General features: G+C 25.1%; 1 protein-coding gene across 4 annotated transcripts in view; it reads right to left on the reverse strand.

The window, feature by feature from the left end:
• The window catches only part of LOC122851720 (fat-like cadherin-related tumor suppressor homolog), a 63,262-nt gene that overhangs the window by 14,923 nt on the left and 31,677 nt on the right, over positions 1–16,662 (reverse strand). For all 4 annotated transcript variants that reach the window (XM_044151136.1, XM_044151139.1, XM_044151138.1 and 1 more), the window contains exons 4-7: positions 5,291–5,397; positions 5,011–5,215; positions 3,955–4,016; positions 108–263 (exon numbers count right to left, since the gene is read on the reverse strand). In XM_044151136.1, coding sequence (XP_044007071.1) covers positions 108–263; positions 3,955–4,016; positions 5,011–5,215; positions 5,291–5,397 — 530 coding nt within the window. The remainder of the gene's footprint in view (positions 1–107; positions 264–3,954; positions 4,017–5,010; positions 5,216–5,290; positions 5,398–16,662) is intronic.

Below are 16,662 nucleotides of genomic sequence, written 5' to 3' on the forward strand. Positions count from 1 at the left end.
TGTATTTGCAGTATACACATATTGAAATAAAACAAAGCTACTTGAAAAAAAAATTAAAAAATATTAAAAAAATGCTAATAAAGAGTTATGATAGATTTTTTTTTTACCTGAAACAATTGTTTATCAATGTCTGGTGTTGCTGGTATACGAACAGTATAAAATTTTTGTTCAAATTCTGGTCCATGATCATTGATATCATCAACATTAACAATAACACGTGTTGTTGATGATAGTGATGGTGTTCCATCATCTCTAAGAGTTATCTATAATCAAATTACAAATGATTAGTAAGAAAAATATATAATTTACATGTTTATTAAAAAAAAAAAATGGATTATAAAAATAATATACATAAATAAGCAGTTAAATTTTTTATAATAAATATTAATAGAGGTTAACAAAAAAGTGGGCGAGACTCTTGAATCGATTTGAGATATTTAAAAAATTATTTAAACTATAAATCATGAGATTATGATGGCTGGAAGTTTCTTTGAACTGAGATAAAATAAAAAAAATAAATTAATATTCATCAATTCATATGGTCATGTTAAAATTATTTTCTGCTAGATTGATCAACAGATAAAAATTTACGTTATAAATTTGGATTAAAGCAAAGCAATTTAGACTTTATGTTATTTTTTTTTTTCATTAAAATATATAAAAAATATGAAATTTAATAGAATAGTGATTTTCATTGCACTTTAAAGTCTTGAGATGAGATTTCTTGGTTTATTTTTGAGTTAAATGAGAAAAAAATAAGGAGGGTCTCTTGATAATAAAATGGAATATAAAACCATGATTCATAAACAACCCTTGTCATTGAAACCAATTTTTGGTAAATATCAGTTTCACTCTGTTGAACAACGACATAAATTAAAGCTCGTATGTCTCAAAGGAGCCCTTACGATATATATATAACCATTCTACAATACCATATTCATAGTCTTGTATACATGCAACTTCATATTACACACATTCATGAATTCATGACATTATTTGGAGTGTGTAGCACCTGTAGTAAATTAGGACTACCAAACTATGTTTTATCCGTGTGGTGCTTCTGTGGTATTACTGTCGTGATGGGTACATTTCACGGTACCCGTCGGAAATTCAACGTAGAAAATATATTAGTCTTCGTTATATACGACTCCAGAAAGTTGAAATAGCCTATATAAGCTCAACTCTAGAAGCTTTAACTTTTACTATAGTATATGTCACTCGACCAATCTACGAAAATCTCTTGGGACTATTTGAAAATTGTTCAAGATTAAATTGTCTCTGAATTTAATAGTAAAATAATATCAATTTATAATTTTTTTTTCATTATGATTTATCAATTGTATATATCAATTTAACAATATTCAATTGTTCAGGATTATAAATTTATTTCATCTAGAAAATTGAGCTTTTATGAAGGATAAAATTTTTGATTGAAATAGCTTGAATTAGTGTCGTAAAATTAAATTATTTTGGCTAGTGTTAATTAATTTTTTTTTGCGTAATAAAAAATTACATTGGGGATTTTTTAATTTTATCAAATTTTATTGTATCGTTTTAAGTTATTTGAACTATGTGTTTTGCTATGAACAAGTCATCACGTTATTTTTAATTTAGCTTTTATTTTGCAGATAATATAGACAGATTTGAAACCAATGATATTCGAAAAATTTCCATTATTAACTGCAATCGAAATGACGATTCGACAATTTTATTTCGATTTTTTGTCAACTTGATTCAAGCTTGATAAGCTTTTTCCAATTCAAGCTCAATTTATAGATTGAACATTAATTTAAAAATATAATATCCATCAGTCAGATAATTTAAAATAAAAATATGTTTTTTTTTTAAAAAAATATATTTATATTTCCTGCATATGCATATCAGCATGTACCATTTAAACGTTAGTTGATAAAGTTTATCTATGCACGAAGGTGCCATTTGCTTGATCAAGATCTAGCTACATGCATAGGCTAGAAATTTTTTTTATTTATAAAAATATATATACGAGAAAAAAAAAATATATATGATGTTAGAAGAAATTAAGGGCGTAGCACGATGGCCGAGCTGTATTTTTTATGGCTTGCATTTTCCTCCACGCAAAGGGCCTAAACACGCGATACCAATTTAATAGGAAGAAGAGAATGTATTGGATTAAGATTGCTGGAAAATAGCATGTATTTTCAATTTTTTTAATTGTCAGATTCTTGGATATATACTAAATAAGTTGGTACGTCACTTGAAAAACAAAAAAAAGAAAAATTAAAAACATAAAATTATATGTATATATAAGGAGAATTGTTTTAATGTTTTTTAACATTCGTGAGGAATAGCAAAAAAAAAAAAAAATTAAAAAACAAGTGAGGTAGTGATCATTAATATGCAGACTAGAGTAAAAAGAGTCAGTATATATTTGTGTTCTTCTCTCTTGAATATGGACGTTGGTATTTTTAAAGAAAAATGTTGAAATATAGCAACGATTAATAAGACTGCGGTTAAAAGGCCCTACAGTGGTTTGTTGCAGGCTATAAAACAGCTTCTACATACATATCTCTTGAGCTTGTTTGGTAAAAATAAAAAATAAAAAAAAAAAATGAAGAAGGCATTAGACACAGAGGTACTTGAATATTTGTAGCTAAAGCTTTTTTTTATTTTATTTATGTGAGAGTAAAGAAAAAAAAAATAAAGATAAAACAACAAATTGAAAATGTAAAAAAGAAAATTGGTAGTGATGGGTTATAAGAAGGTCAAAATAAGGTCATAACTATAATAGATGTACTTCTATATTACGACGTTTCACACCTTTGCAATATAAAAGGTCAAGAGTCTTGCTGTCTATGATGAGCTATTTCTAAAATCCAATTTCCATGAGCTTATGTCGAACATAGATGAAAGAAGCCATTTTATTTTTTTTAAATTATAATTTGTCTCAAATAAGAGTGTAATAAAGACGCATAGTTTCATGTTTATGACCTGATATATAATACTCTAACATCGATTGAACTTATGAAGAGGAATCATTGGCTTGAAAATTTGTTGTATAAGCTCTTGAGATTTTAGTGACAATACACAGTACATAGCACATTACTACAGGGTTGTAAAGTTGTCTGAAAGAAAACTTTTTTGATCAAAAGAAATCGTTAAGACTGCGATGTGTATTTACTTCGGTTATCACCCCGCCCAGCTAACTTGGACAAGAAATCTCTTGGCTATATAACTTGAATAGATTTTTAAATTATTTTCTTTGTAATATATATAAAAAAAAAAAAAAAAAAGCTGTGTTACTACATGATTCGAATAAATTAATTCTCTTAAGAAATATTTTTTTCTCGCGACGCTTCATGATTTTAAATATAAATTAAAAGAAATTTCTTCTTTTTTTTTTCTCTTAATTGCATGCATTTGGCAAATTCACAATTAGCTGGATTTTTAATATTACTCTGACTTAATTATTCTTACTATATATAAATTTTTTTTTTGCATAATATTAAAGCTTGAAATAGTTGACAAGATAAGTTGAATATTTAGTCAACACTTGGTCGATATATATTGTATACAATGATCAATAATTTAATTTAAAAAAAATATAAACAAGTTAAGAAAAAAAAGGGATGCAACTAAATACCCGAAGCCCTGGGAATATAGTACGGCCATTGACACGTAGTAAAAAGCTTGGTATATAAAAGCCGGAAATAACTGGCATTATGCGCAACAGAAATGGGGAGTTTTCGTTGACATAATTACCACCGAGACATCGTCAAGGCACCAAGTGTCTTGAGCTTAACCAACTAAAGCTTCTATATTATTAGTCAACACCACCCACTATATTAATTTTTATTTTTTCTTTATCTTATAATTCACATACATTTATCTATTTTTATAATAAAAAAATAAATGACATTTTAATTTAACTCGTTATAAAAATAGAATTTTTTAAAAATAATCATTTTAACTCACCTCGAGCACATGTTCTGCTTGATTTTCACGATCTAATTTTCTTCCACTTGTTGTTATTAAACCTGTAATTAAAAAATAATATTAATTAATAATATTCTTTTTTTTTTGTAACTTTTAATATCTGTCGTTTAACGTGAATTTAAATTATTACTATTTGAAATTCAATTCATTCAGCTAAAATAACATTAATGCTAGAAAATTTGTACGACAAATTTAAACTATAGTAGTTTAGTTATTTAATTTTAATTATACTTTAATTACTTTAATTCATTTCATTTATTTTATTGTGAATGAAACCTGAATGCTAACATTGTTAGCTTTGATGAAAGCATAATAATATAGATTTTTTAAAAAATCTATATAATGTTTCTATCTCGACACGCATGGTTGTTTGTTTTTAATTTTACCAAAGTATATACTTAATGAAATTGAAAATTTAAAACTATTATTATTGATAATATATTTTTATTTTTCAATTATAGATTATGAATTTCTAAAAAGTCAATTATCATATTAAATTTTTATTCATTATTTTTCTTTTGTTGTTTTTTTTATTTTTTTTATTCAAAGTATTGTACCATATGGTAAGCACACGGTGTTTCGACGTCTATTCAAGATGACATGCGCATGTTTTTAAAAAGCAGAATGTCATGTATATTTGAGCGTAATAACAAGATTTCGTTTTATCGACAATAAAATTGTATTTTATTTTTATTATATCCTTTTATCTTTCTAAAAAAAACTCTTGATTCCACATGTTACATTTCCATCACATGTATATATTATTTAAATTGTATATAAACAGACAATTTTTCAATTAAAGATAATTTTAACAAGTGAAATATTAAAGCTGATAATAACTATTGATTAGAAGAGGAAAAAAAAATTTATTTTTCTGTTTCTTTTTTACGGTTTAGTGAGAATTTCCAATTACGATACAAAAATAAAATAAAAAAAAACAATAATGATGAAGAAAAGAAGAAAAAAAAAATGATGCTGAGAGAAAGTGACAAGAAGTACGAAGTGAATCCAAGTAAAGCCAAGAAATTGACTTACCAGTAGTAGAGTTGATGAGGAAGTAACCCTCGGGATTGCCACTGGTTATAGAAAATGAGAATTCTTGAGGGGAAACATCACGATCAAAAGCTTTTATGTGTAATACACTGACACCAGCAGGAGAATTTTCAGCTACAGACGGATTGTAAATCGGCATTTCAGTCAGTGGTGTATTATCATTTTCATCCATCAACTCGATATACATCTGTAATAACAACACATAATAATTATTATTATCATCTAGTCAAAATAAAATATATTATTTAAAAAAATGTAATACCTGAAGTTGAGAATGCAGTGGAACAACACCTTGATCTTGGGCATAAATTGTTAGCCAGTAGCCGCTTTTTGATTCAGCATCAAGTACAGCATTTGTTCTAACATTGCCTGGAAAAAAAAAATAATAAAAATTATTATTATTTGTAAAATTCATTGTTGAGAAATAAATAATTCGTCAACATTTGTTCTAGTATAAAAGTCAATAGATATTTATTTTTTTTTTCAATATAAATGTCAGCCAGTTAATATGACATCCTGCATCAAAACTAGTTTCAATTTCATTGTTTTAAATATTTTTTTTTCCATTTAAACTATACCTAAAATATAATTCCACAAACAAGGTTTTTCTCAGTTGTTTTTTTGGTTGTTAAAATACAGAAAATGTTTATTTTAATTCAAAAAAATTATAGTAAAATTAATAAAAACAATTATTCAGAATATATTAATATATTTACATGAATAATAAAAAATGTAAATATAATCAGCTTTAAGCTAATTGAAAAATTAAAAAATTCAATGAAAACAAAAAAAAAAGGAATATTTGTTTCGTGTTTATATTAAATTTATAAATAACTAAAAATAAAAAGCTAAATCAAAATACAAAACAAATAAACATATAAAATTTCAAGTTTAATTAATTTACCAACCAGGTGTTTTATTTCACCCTCGAGGTTTTGTTTTCATCAAATTTTCTGGTAGTAAACAATTAACTAGATCAAACTTTAAACCCTAATATAACTCAATTTAAATATAAAAATACTTTTCTAAAATTATATTTAATTGTTAAATAAACATTATTATAATAGCTGCAAAAAAAAAAGTACAAACAAAAAAACAAAACTTTGCAACTTTTATTTTTCCAGTTGTATCATATTTAAATTTGTTTGTAAAAATTTTCACAAGTTAGATAAAATTATGTGGTGCATTGTAAATGACAGAATCATTTGTATATATACAGTTAGTGTATTTGTAATTAATTTACTTTGAAATTATTCCCAAGACACAAAGATTTAAACAATTTATTGTTTAAATTGATGATGATGTACCATCTGGCACACGTTGTTTTGCATGATTCAATAAACTAATATGGATAGATATCTTAATTTTGTTTTAGAATAATATGTATATACGTGTATATGATAAATAATAAAGAAGAGAAAGAGAAAGAGAGACTAGGCAGGTGGCCAAAGCCATAGTAGTGACCTAAAAATACCAATTCAACAATGGAAGATTGCGTCCCTTGAATTTTTGGCAACTTGAACATACACATCATATATACATTCTCAATTTACCGCATCTGGCATTATACATTTTGTATATACATATATAATAATATATGCGAAATAAAATACCCCAATGGACCTTGTGTCTCATATAACATAAATCAAAAATCATTGCATGTTTAGGGGATTAGTCTCATTCTTTTTTCTGAATGGAAAAGCTTCGAAAAATAACAAAAAAAAAATAGTAAAAATAAAAAAAGTTTTCATTCGAGTTGGTTTGAATTATATATATATGTTGGTGTATGTTGGAAGTTGAATTTAGAGTGTGTGTGTGCAATTTGAAACTTGTGTTTACAGATATATAGGTCTACCAATTTCTTATGTACCTAATACCTTCTAGTTGTTCCTACATGTTACATAAGGACTCCAATTGTACCACTGTCCTAAAGTCTCTCCCTCGTTTCTCTCGTTGATTTTTATGAGGTGGTTCGTTATTTATTATATACTCTTGACTATACATATGTAGTAAACGAAATTTTATAAATAAAATACTTGAAAGAGTTTCGACGAAATAGATTTACCTTTTTAAAAATTAATTCAATTTAATATTTTTTAAATTCATCAAGTGAATTATACAACATTTTTCAAAGAGATTTGATTTTTATAACATAAAATATTATGATGTATTTTTGTTGTTAAACAAACAAAAAATTACTACATATGAATAGAAAATTTTTTAATAAGCCCAAAGGGATATGAACTTTAACTCGTACTATTTTGCTTGACATATACAATACACAAAGTTTATTATATCCTTGAAATATATACATTTAAATAAATGATATTATTTTTTTTTAAAAAAGTATTTTATAATACTTAAAAGTATTAACTATATGATAGAAAAAAAAATATAATAACTACATGATTTCAAGTATTATTAAAAAATTGAATTTACTTTTATATTTTTTTTTTATTTTTTCCGGAAGTATATTTATAAAATGAAATTTCCTAAAAGGTTATGTTTCATATATATATATACTATTATTTCCTTTTTTTTTTTTTTATATAACAAATTTTATATATTTTTATTTTCATTTTAACCATATTTTGATTTCTCTCAGAGGGCAATTCTGTCGAGACGTTTTATCTTATATTTTTTATTTTTTTAACCTCTTGGGAACCCTTTAGAAAACCACGGGATTTCGTTTGCCATGGACTCTTGGTTGGCAATATAGCTGTATAAATATAAAAAAAAAAAATAAAAATATATATAGATGGTCGTCGAGGCACAGTAGCATCAAAGCTTTTTGATGAAATTATATATAATGGTCACTTTGGTGTTTGTGTGCTTACCCTTATTTCGCTTATAGTTTGGCCAATGTTATTTTCATAAAATTTTACTTTTGTATAAATATTGAATGTAAATTTTGAATAATGAATAAGGTCAAGTTTAAATTTTCATCAATTTTATTGGTAAAAACCCACGATAACCTTAAAGATTGAGACTATTTTTCGATGTTGGATAAAAAGATCTCATTCAAGATTTTATTACTCAACCAAGCCGTGACTTGAATCGTTATTATTATTACGATTACTATATTTTCTTTTTTTTTATTTTTATTTAGTACTTACTTGTATTTAAATTTTTTCATTTAAAGATATTTTTTTTTTTGTATAAATATAAATGAGATTTTATTTAATTTAAAAATATAAAAATTTCAATTATATTATTAATATATACGAGTAGAGGAAACGACTAAAAATCAACGAATTAATTATTTTAAAAGTCAGAGACTCAGAGTCGAGTGATAGAACAAGTTCCATTGCCATCATGAAGCACTGGCGTGACCAAAGTATTTTATTTTTTTCATTTTTTTTTCTGTCTATATACGCGCAATTCACTCGTTTCATTCTATTCCATGCCAAAAGACACGTTGTGCTTTCATTTTCTTCTTTAATTTTTAATTTTTTTTTTTTTTTTAGTTAATAAAAATCTGTACAATATTCACAGACGCTTTTAGTCTTGCTCATTATTTCTACACCAGTAAATTTTTCATTGCCAACAAATTAGAAATGTCTATATTTTTTTATTTATTTTTTTCATATTTGATTACCACTATCCAACGTCAGCTTTTTTTTTCTACAAGTATTTACAACTTTTAACATAATCTTTTTGTTTTTTTTTTTCATTAATTTAAAAATTTTTCTCTATGTACATATTTACCAAAACTTTAAAAATACAAAGTGTACTTTAAACATAAAAAAAAATTTAGACAAATTTAGACAAATATAAGTACTTTAATTTTTCAAAAAAAATTTATTGATTCTATTGTAAAATATTAATTAGAATAATGTTTATCAAATGAATAAATATTTTATTTACATCTCAACTTTAACTGTACACAACCAGTAAAACCGGAATGTTCCAAGTACATTAAAAAATAAAATAAAAGTCTCTAAAAGAGGCAGAAACTTGCTACGTTGAGGTCATAAGTTTGAAAAAGTTTGCGGCAAGCCACAGAATATAGACACAAACATATATATATATGAAAAATCTAATAACTTTATTCTTGAAAATTACGAAAAACTTAAAAAGCGCCTGTTACTACTATCATTCACAAACTATATACATATTTTTTCAAAAGCTGGTGAGATGGTACTTTATATTCACAATATTCTCATAAAACCTTTTCTCAATTTTTCCCGAGGTAGCTTCTAATAAGAAAATATATTCCTATCTAATGACTAATTTTAAAAAGAAAATTAAAAAAGAGAAAAAAAACTACATCTATTTAAAACATAGTTTTATTTCTTTCTAATTTTTTTTAATAAATTCATCAGCCACTGGCGTTTTTTTTCATTTGCAACTAAAATTAACGACAACTCTACTCAGACATTCTCAATTGTCTCGTATATACATGTCATATTTTTATTCGTCAACAACACACTTGGAGATAAAGCATAGATATTAGACAGTGACATTTGTTTTTTTATTTTATTTTATTCCTTGACATAAGGAACAGAGAAAATTAAAAAAAAGAAAAAAAAAAAGGTTGTATCCAATTAGAACGGAAGCAATGGTGTACATAATTCTTGAACACAAAATTCTTGGATGAAAAAAAAAAACTTGATGAACGGAAGTTGACTGATGAGTGTGATGTTGAAAAAAAAATTAAAAAAAAATAAAATAAGGAAAAAAGAAAGGACCATTAAGAGAGTCAAAAAAATCCAAGCGAATGTCATAATGAAATTGTCACGTGCTCTCATTGTTATTTTATTCTATGCATGTACACACATTTATGACGGGTGTGGTATATATTTTTTATTTAAAAAAAAAATTATAGTTTTTCAATTGTATAGTTGCGAGCTTTATAGTTAAAATTAAAGCAACAAACACCTGTATTTATTGTCAATAGTATAATATTACATAAAGTCGATATATGTTTATGTTGACTATTAAAAATCATTTTGAATATTTTACTTTGAATAATATACGTAAGAAATTCTTGATAATAATGTCGAGAGTTCTAGAAATAAATTAAATAATTTGCCTGGTACTCTCGTCACATACCGTCCAGGTCAATGCAATTAACCCTTTAATTTTAACAGAGACAGAATAATTTTTTGGTATATGTGCGAGTCGAGAGAGATTAATATACATTTTTTTTTTACAATTTTAGTGGGTGTGGTTAATAGATATCTATAATGTCAGACTAAATTATATCAAATTGTTTAAATGGATTCATAATAATTTCTTTGTTTTGAAAATCATTGACTAGATTTTCTTTAACACAAATTTAAATTATAAAGAACTCTCTAATCAAGGGGCTTGTCATAAGTTTCTTGATAAAAAAAGTTTTTATAATTAGAAATTATTGCAATGAATATTAATCAAATTGAGAAACAGTACGAATATAAATAAAAAAAGTGCTAATTTGATTTAATTTTTTACTTTTAAAAATGATTTATTTAACAATATTATTTTGTTGTTGAGTTTTGAAGATCATGATTGTAAAGTTTTACTCTCCAAGGAAGCTATGAAGTTTGCTTATAACTGTGCAACAAGATGTAGACTACGTGCTTCATATATATATACGTCATATTAAGTATGTACTCTACATTGAAAACGTTGTATTACGCCCTTTGGCAGAAAATCCAGACAAGCGTCAAGCTTGATCCAGCCTTGGGCAAATTATCGCCAGTAATATATTGCCGAGAATATTATATGCTCTATTTTGCAACCTTATAGTTATATTTATTTTCAAAACAACAACAACAACAACAAGCTTTCATCAACATTGCCAAATAATATGTACAGCTATTTTACTGTGTTATGATACATCAAATTCATGTCACACAATGAAACAAGTATTGAAAAATTGAGTAGAAAAGTTTAATACACAAAAAATATTGTTGAAAAAAATAATGGCAAAAATATTGAACCCAGTTAAATTTGTATACATCACAAAGCAAAAATTGTTAAATATTAAAAAAATTGTTTTCGTGTGTATAACAGTATTTTTTTGTCGGCAGTATGTCAAATATCATATGAATTTTAACGATCGACTCGTGAATAGTGATTTTAACAATTTAAATTTTTTTTTTTTTCACCAAGCAATTGGATAGTTGAAGCTATATGTTTTTTTTTTCAAAATTTAATAGCAACAATTGGCTGATTTTTTAAAAAATTAGAAAAAAATAAAAAAAACTATTATCTTATATATTTTTTGTCTGACTTTTTTATTTTCTTTAATTTACTTTTTTAAAGCCACCTTGAAAACGAATTACTGGTGAATTGGTAGTTTATTCAGAGAAGATATTTTATTATATATAGACATATATAAAGTTGAGTATACTTTTTGTGCCAGACGATCTGAAGCATAAATTAAAAGTTTTTCAGGTTTTCAAAGTGGTGGTAGATCGTTAATCCATAGTGTCAGATTCTAACCCATACAATCTTTATATAGTTAAATTACATTTATATATATCTTGTTGGGGTAGAGCTCATTCAACTTATCGTTTTGCTCTTTATCCTTACACTTTCGTGTTCGGACAAAACTTATCAATACTCTGAAGCTTCTGTGTACAACACATACACTAAACACAAATCAATATTATATTTTAAACATTTAAAAATATTTATAAACTATTACCTTACAAAGCCATCTGTTATTTTTTATATATAATTAATAAATTTCTCAGTAATTTAATTTACAAAATAATATTTCAAATATTTATAAAATTATTTAATTTATGTAAGCTATGAAAGATATTTTTAATATTTATTTACATCAGAAAATTAAATCTAGTTAAAGAATTTTATTTTGCACAGTATTATAATTATGAAAATACATATTTAAAGATAAAAAAAAAAAAAAACTATATGCAGTGTCATCATCGAAAAGTTAATTTCCTGATGTGAAAAATAAATACTAAATAGATTTAAATAATGCCAGTAAATACCAACAAACATAAAACAAAGTTAAAAAAAAAAACAAATTCATTGATGATGAAGTTATGTAGTCAAGTTTTTAGTATATAATAGGGGATGATGTTATATAGAAGAGAGAAATATATATATACATCTCTCGGGAAATGATGGTTTTAGGCGCGCATATATATATATTGCATGTGCATATAGTGAAGCATGACACAAACGAGACGCAAAGGATTGAAAATGTCCCGAAGCCAGACAGGGACTATTCGCCCGTAATGTCCAGTGTCGTCTGTTTGTTTCGTGAAGTCAGCCATGTAATGAAACCTCCGGGGAGTTACCAATGTATACATAGATGACTCTCTTATTTTTCTTCTTCGTATATTCATGCACTGCTTGAATGCAAATGTCACACATTGTGCATCAACCTCGTTATATTTGCATTAAACAACAAACTGAATTATCATCATAAAAAAATTATTTTTAAATTTATATAAAAATAATAATAATATAGTTGATGGATAGTGTGGTATGCAATTGAAAGAGAGAAAATTCCAAGAGTTTTTGCAGAGCTATATTGGAAGTTTATTTTTTTTATGAAAATAAATTTTTTATTTTTTTTTTCGTCACTTGGATCTTATAGCTTTGAGAAAAAGGATAGAAGAAGCCTTCTTGGTATGCAGATATCGTGTTCACAGGTGGATTTAAGTACCGCGTAATTCAGAACTCACGCTTGGTTTCTCTGTGCCTTCTGCATGTCGCTCCTTTTGCCCTTTATCTTTATACCATAAATTTAGTGCTTCTTCATCGTACTTTTACTATAAAATGCCAGAAGCATACTGTGTGTGTGTGCTGTGTTTTTTTCAGATTTTATTTTTTAAAAATAAATATAAAAAAACTATGAAAATATTGTATTTGTGCTATTGCTCAACGAAGCGGCAAATAACATTGGTCTATAGGATATTTTTTTAAAAATATGAAATATCAAATGTTGATGTGAGCAAGTTTGTGGGCCATGTAATATATATCACATGGAATCATTTGTATTTACGGATCATCCCGATTTATTTTTAACATGAAAAAATGATGCATAAATTATATTGAAAGGAAAAAAAAATATATATATCACGTTTTCCATTACACATGAAGGCAAAAAAAAAAATATTAAATTAAATATAAAAATAATATCATGTTAATTTTTTGCTTCAATTTCTTTATGATAAAATAATTTTGATGTTGAATATTATTACAATTTTGTAACGAGGTGTCAAGATGACGACAAGGCGTAAATTCATTCACAAAAAAAAAAAAAAAGGTTATCATATTTAAAAATATAAAAATGATTAAAAAAAAAAAAAGGAGACTGTTATATAGAAAAGAGAGTAGTAATAATGTGTGAGTGTAAGTTCGGACCACGTCCGCCCACGGGTCAAGATCCCATTCACAGAATATACTGCATATACGATGCAACTCATATAAAGAATGAATGGAAATTCTCATTCCACTTTGCAAATTTGAGTTCTTCAGACACTGACTTGAATTGCGGGGGCTAACGGAAAACTTTTCAAAAGAGATATATATCTTTGTATATATTTATTATAAATAATATAAATGTAAAGTAAATAATAATATATATTTTAGTCGCAATGTGTCTGTGTGTACTGTATATAAAAAACTTTTGCATATACATTTGTATACATTTGATGAAACTTTGGACTTGGACGCTAGGCATATTTTTCAAAATGAAAATATGAAAAAATAATATTATTGATGCTTTATATACATTTTTTTTATTCGCATTTTATGCGACCAAAGATCAAGCATAAATAGCTTTCTCATAATTCAAATGGCAAAGAAAGAGGCAAAATGTATATCTTGATATTTATTTTGTATGTATTTTAGACACAACGGGGTATCGTTATAGAGCTCACTGGCAAACTACACAACACAAAGTGCTATCCATTTATACTCATGCCAACTTCACCCCTACTGTGTTAATATTTTTTTCATAATATAAAAAAAAAAAATAAAATTAACAAAAGTTTTCTAGATGATGGTTCCGTTTCTGCAGGATAATAATACTGTGCAGTATAATAAATAATAAAAAAATAAAATAATAACTATTGTTGTTGTGATGAAAAACAAAAAAAAAAAAAATAACAATTTTTTTTTTTTTTTCATTTAATTATTTTTGTTTATTTTTAATTATTGAGATTTGATATATGAATTTTATATATTTTTAATATGAAAAAAATAATGTAGAATCAAAAGCTGATTAAAAAAAAAATATTTATTTATATATATGTGTATTTTTTATTAATGAAAAAAATAAAATATGGTTAGAAAAAAATTTAAAAAATATAAAAATTGCTAAAGTACGAATGAATGAGTACGCGCTGGAGGCAACGTGTCGGTGGCTCGATACAAATTGAGTAAAAGCTTTGTGATTCGTATATATATAAAACAAAATGAAAAACGCCCACTGTGGGTACTCGACATACGGTTCGATGAACACACCTTCGTTACTTTCAATGTACATGAAAATTGTGAATATCTATATACAACTAAGCAACAAAACGCGTACCCAAGCAACCAACTTCCATATTTTTTTTTTATTTAAACAATTATACTATGCATGTTGGTATGTACAAATTTTTTACCATCAAACTCATCAACGTTAAACCACAAACCTCTCAAATATATTTTATTTATATATTTTTATTAATTACAAAATAAAAGATAAAAACAAATAAACAATCAAATAATTTTTTAGATTTTTTATCACTAAATATTTTCGTTAAAATAACATTAATTTTTTTACAGTTAAATTAATAAACATTATGATAAAATAAATTGATCTTAACTGCCAATTAATTGATGCATAAATATATTGCATTATCCCAAAAATTTATACTGAAAATTATTTTGAATCCATTAAGATATTTATGTTGATTTTACAATCGTTTTAATTAATAATTTAAATTTCGTTGCATTTGATTGTAAAATGAAATATAATATTGATGAATTATAAATTAATTTACGAAATAATAATTTTATTTATTGATATTTTGATTTTTAAATTATGAAAAATTAAACGTCATGAATTTTTGAGATGTTGAGGATGAAAAAAATAAATAACTTTTGACTGATATTAGCGTTGAAGTTAACCGCGACAGAGACTATTCGATGTGGACGGTTTTTGAGGGCAATGAGACGTGTTTGAAAAACCACGTTGCTATAACGAACCCAACGAAGCGACGATAACTTGGCTTAATTGCATTCTTTAGAGTTGGCGAGTGATGCTGCTGCTGCTGCTGTCCACCATGGATAACAATAAATGATCATTAACAAAGATAACCATAATGAATTTTGATGGGACATTTATTATTTGTTTATTGTATAAATATATACACATACATACTCGCAGCAGTTGTACATATATTTATGAAGAACCAAAAAAGAAATTAAATCAATTGAATATTTATCAATGAGTCAATGACAATTATTATTATCTTTTTTGTATTAAAGCTTTTATCAATAAAATTTATCAATGATTAAAAAAAATATTAAGATAAACAAAGAAATTAATTAATTAAATTTTCTAAATTTAGCTTTGATGTTTAGTATTTTTTTAAAAGCTTTATTTTTTTACTATTTGTCGTTTTGATTATGAAATTTTTTGAACATAGTTATTCACTCTTGGACAGTTGGGATTTATATGTACAAACAATTTGTAATATGTATTTTCATTTGACTGGTTTTATGAGTGTCTTTAATATATATTATTATATTCACAAGGGTATTTAATTCTCGGTCATAATTGAATGAGAATTCTCGTCGTCAAAGTGAAGTGGTGATAACAAGATTTTACACCAGGTTTTCTATTTTTTTTTAAAATGACTCTTTACATCTTGGAGATAAAAAAAAAATGTAATAATTATTAAAAATATTGAATTTTAAAAGAAGAAAGTTAAATAAAAATGAAAATCCAATTTTCTTCCGTGACTATTTGGTCTCTTCGTGAGGTATTATCAAGTTTTATCGACACGAATAAATGATCAACGATATCAAGTGTATATAAACTGTAGCGTTTGCACGCCAATTCTTTTGATCAATATATATATACCACTACATTGACTGTACCGATCTCGTTAAAAACAAATTTAAAAAAACTTTTTTGTTCTTTCAGTGGTTGAGCTTTTCCATATTGAGCACACAAAATGATCGATAACCTCTCTGAAAAACTTTTTTATATACTTGTATATAAAACTTTCAGACAATAAAAATATATTTCTCGATAATCAAACCACAATTATTTATGATTATTATCATATTTAATTATTTATATTTATGATAAATAAATATGTAAATTTAATTGTCATGAAAATTTTATAGATTTTTTTAAATTTTATAATATTTACTTGTTAAACGTGACTGGAAAAATTAAAATAATTTTATATTCACATTAAAATCATGTATATATATTTTTTTTTTTTTTGTTAACATGAAAAACCAATAATAAAAAATTAAAAAAAAAAAATATTCAATAAATGAATAGTCTACTTTTCGTGTGGGTACTTTTTTTTTTTGATTTTTATTTTTTTATTTACTAAAGTTAATATATTGTAATTTTATTTAAACTTTTTTGTTGTTTATATTATAATTATGTGAAAAAAGTTTTTCAAAAAATTTCTCTATATATGAATTATTTTAAAC

This window comes from Aphidius gifuensis, linkage group LG3 (assembly GCF_014905175.1).
Source record: "Aphidius gifuensis isolate YNYX2018 linkage group LG3, ASM1490517v1, whole genome shotgun sequence".
Classification (NCBI taxonomy): Eukaryota; Metazoa; Arthropoda; class Insecta; order Hymenoptera; family Braconidae; genus Aphidius; species Aphidius gifuensis.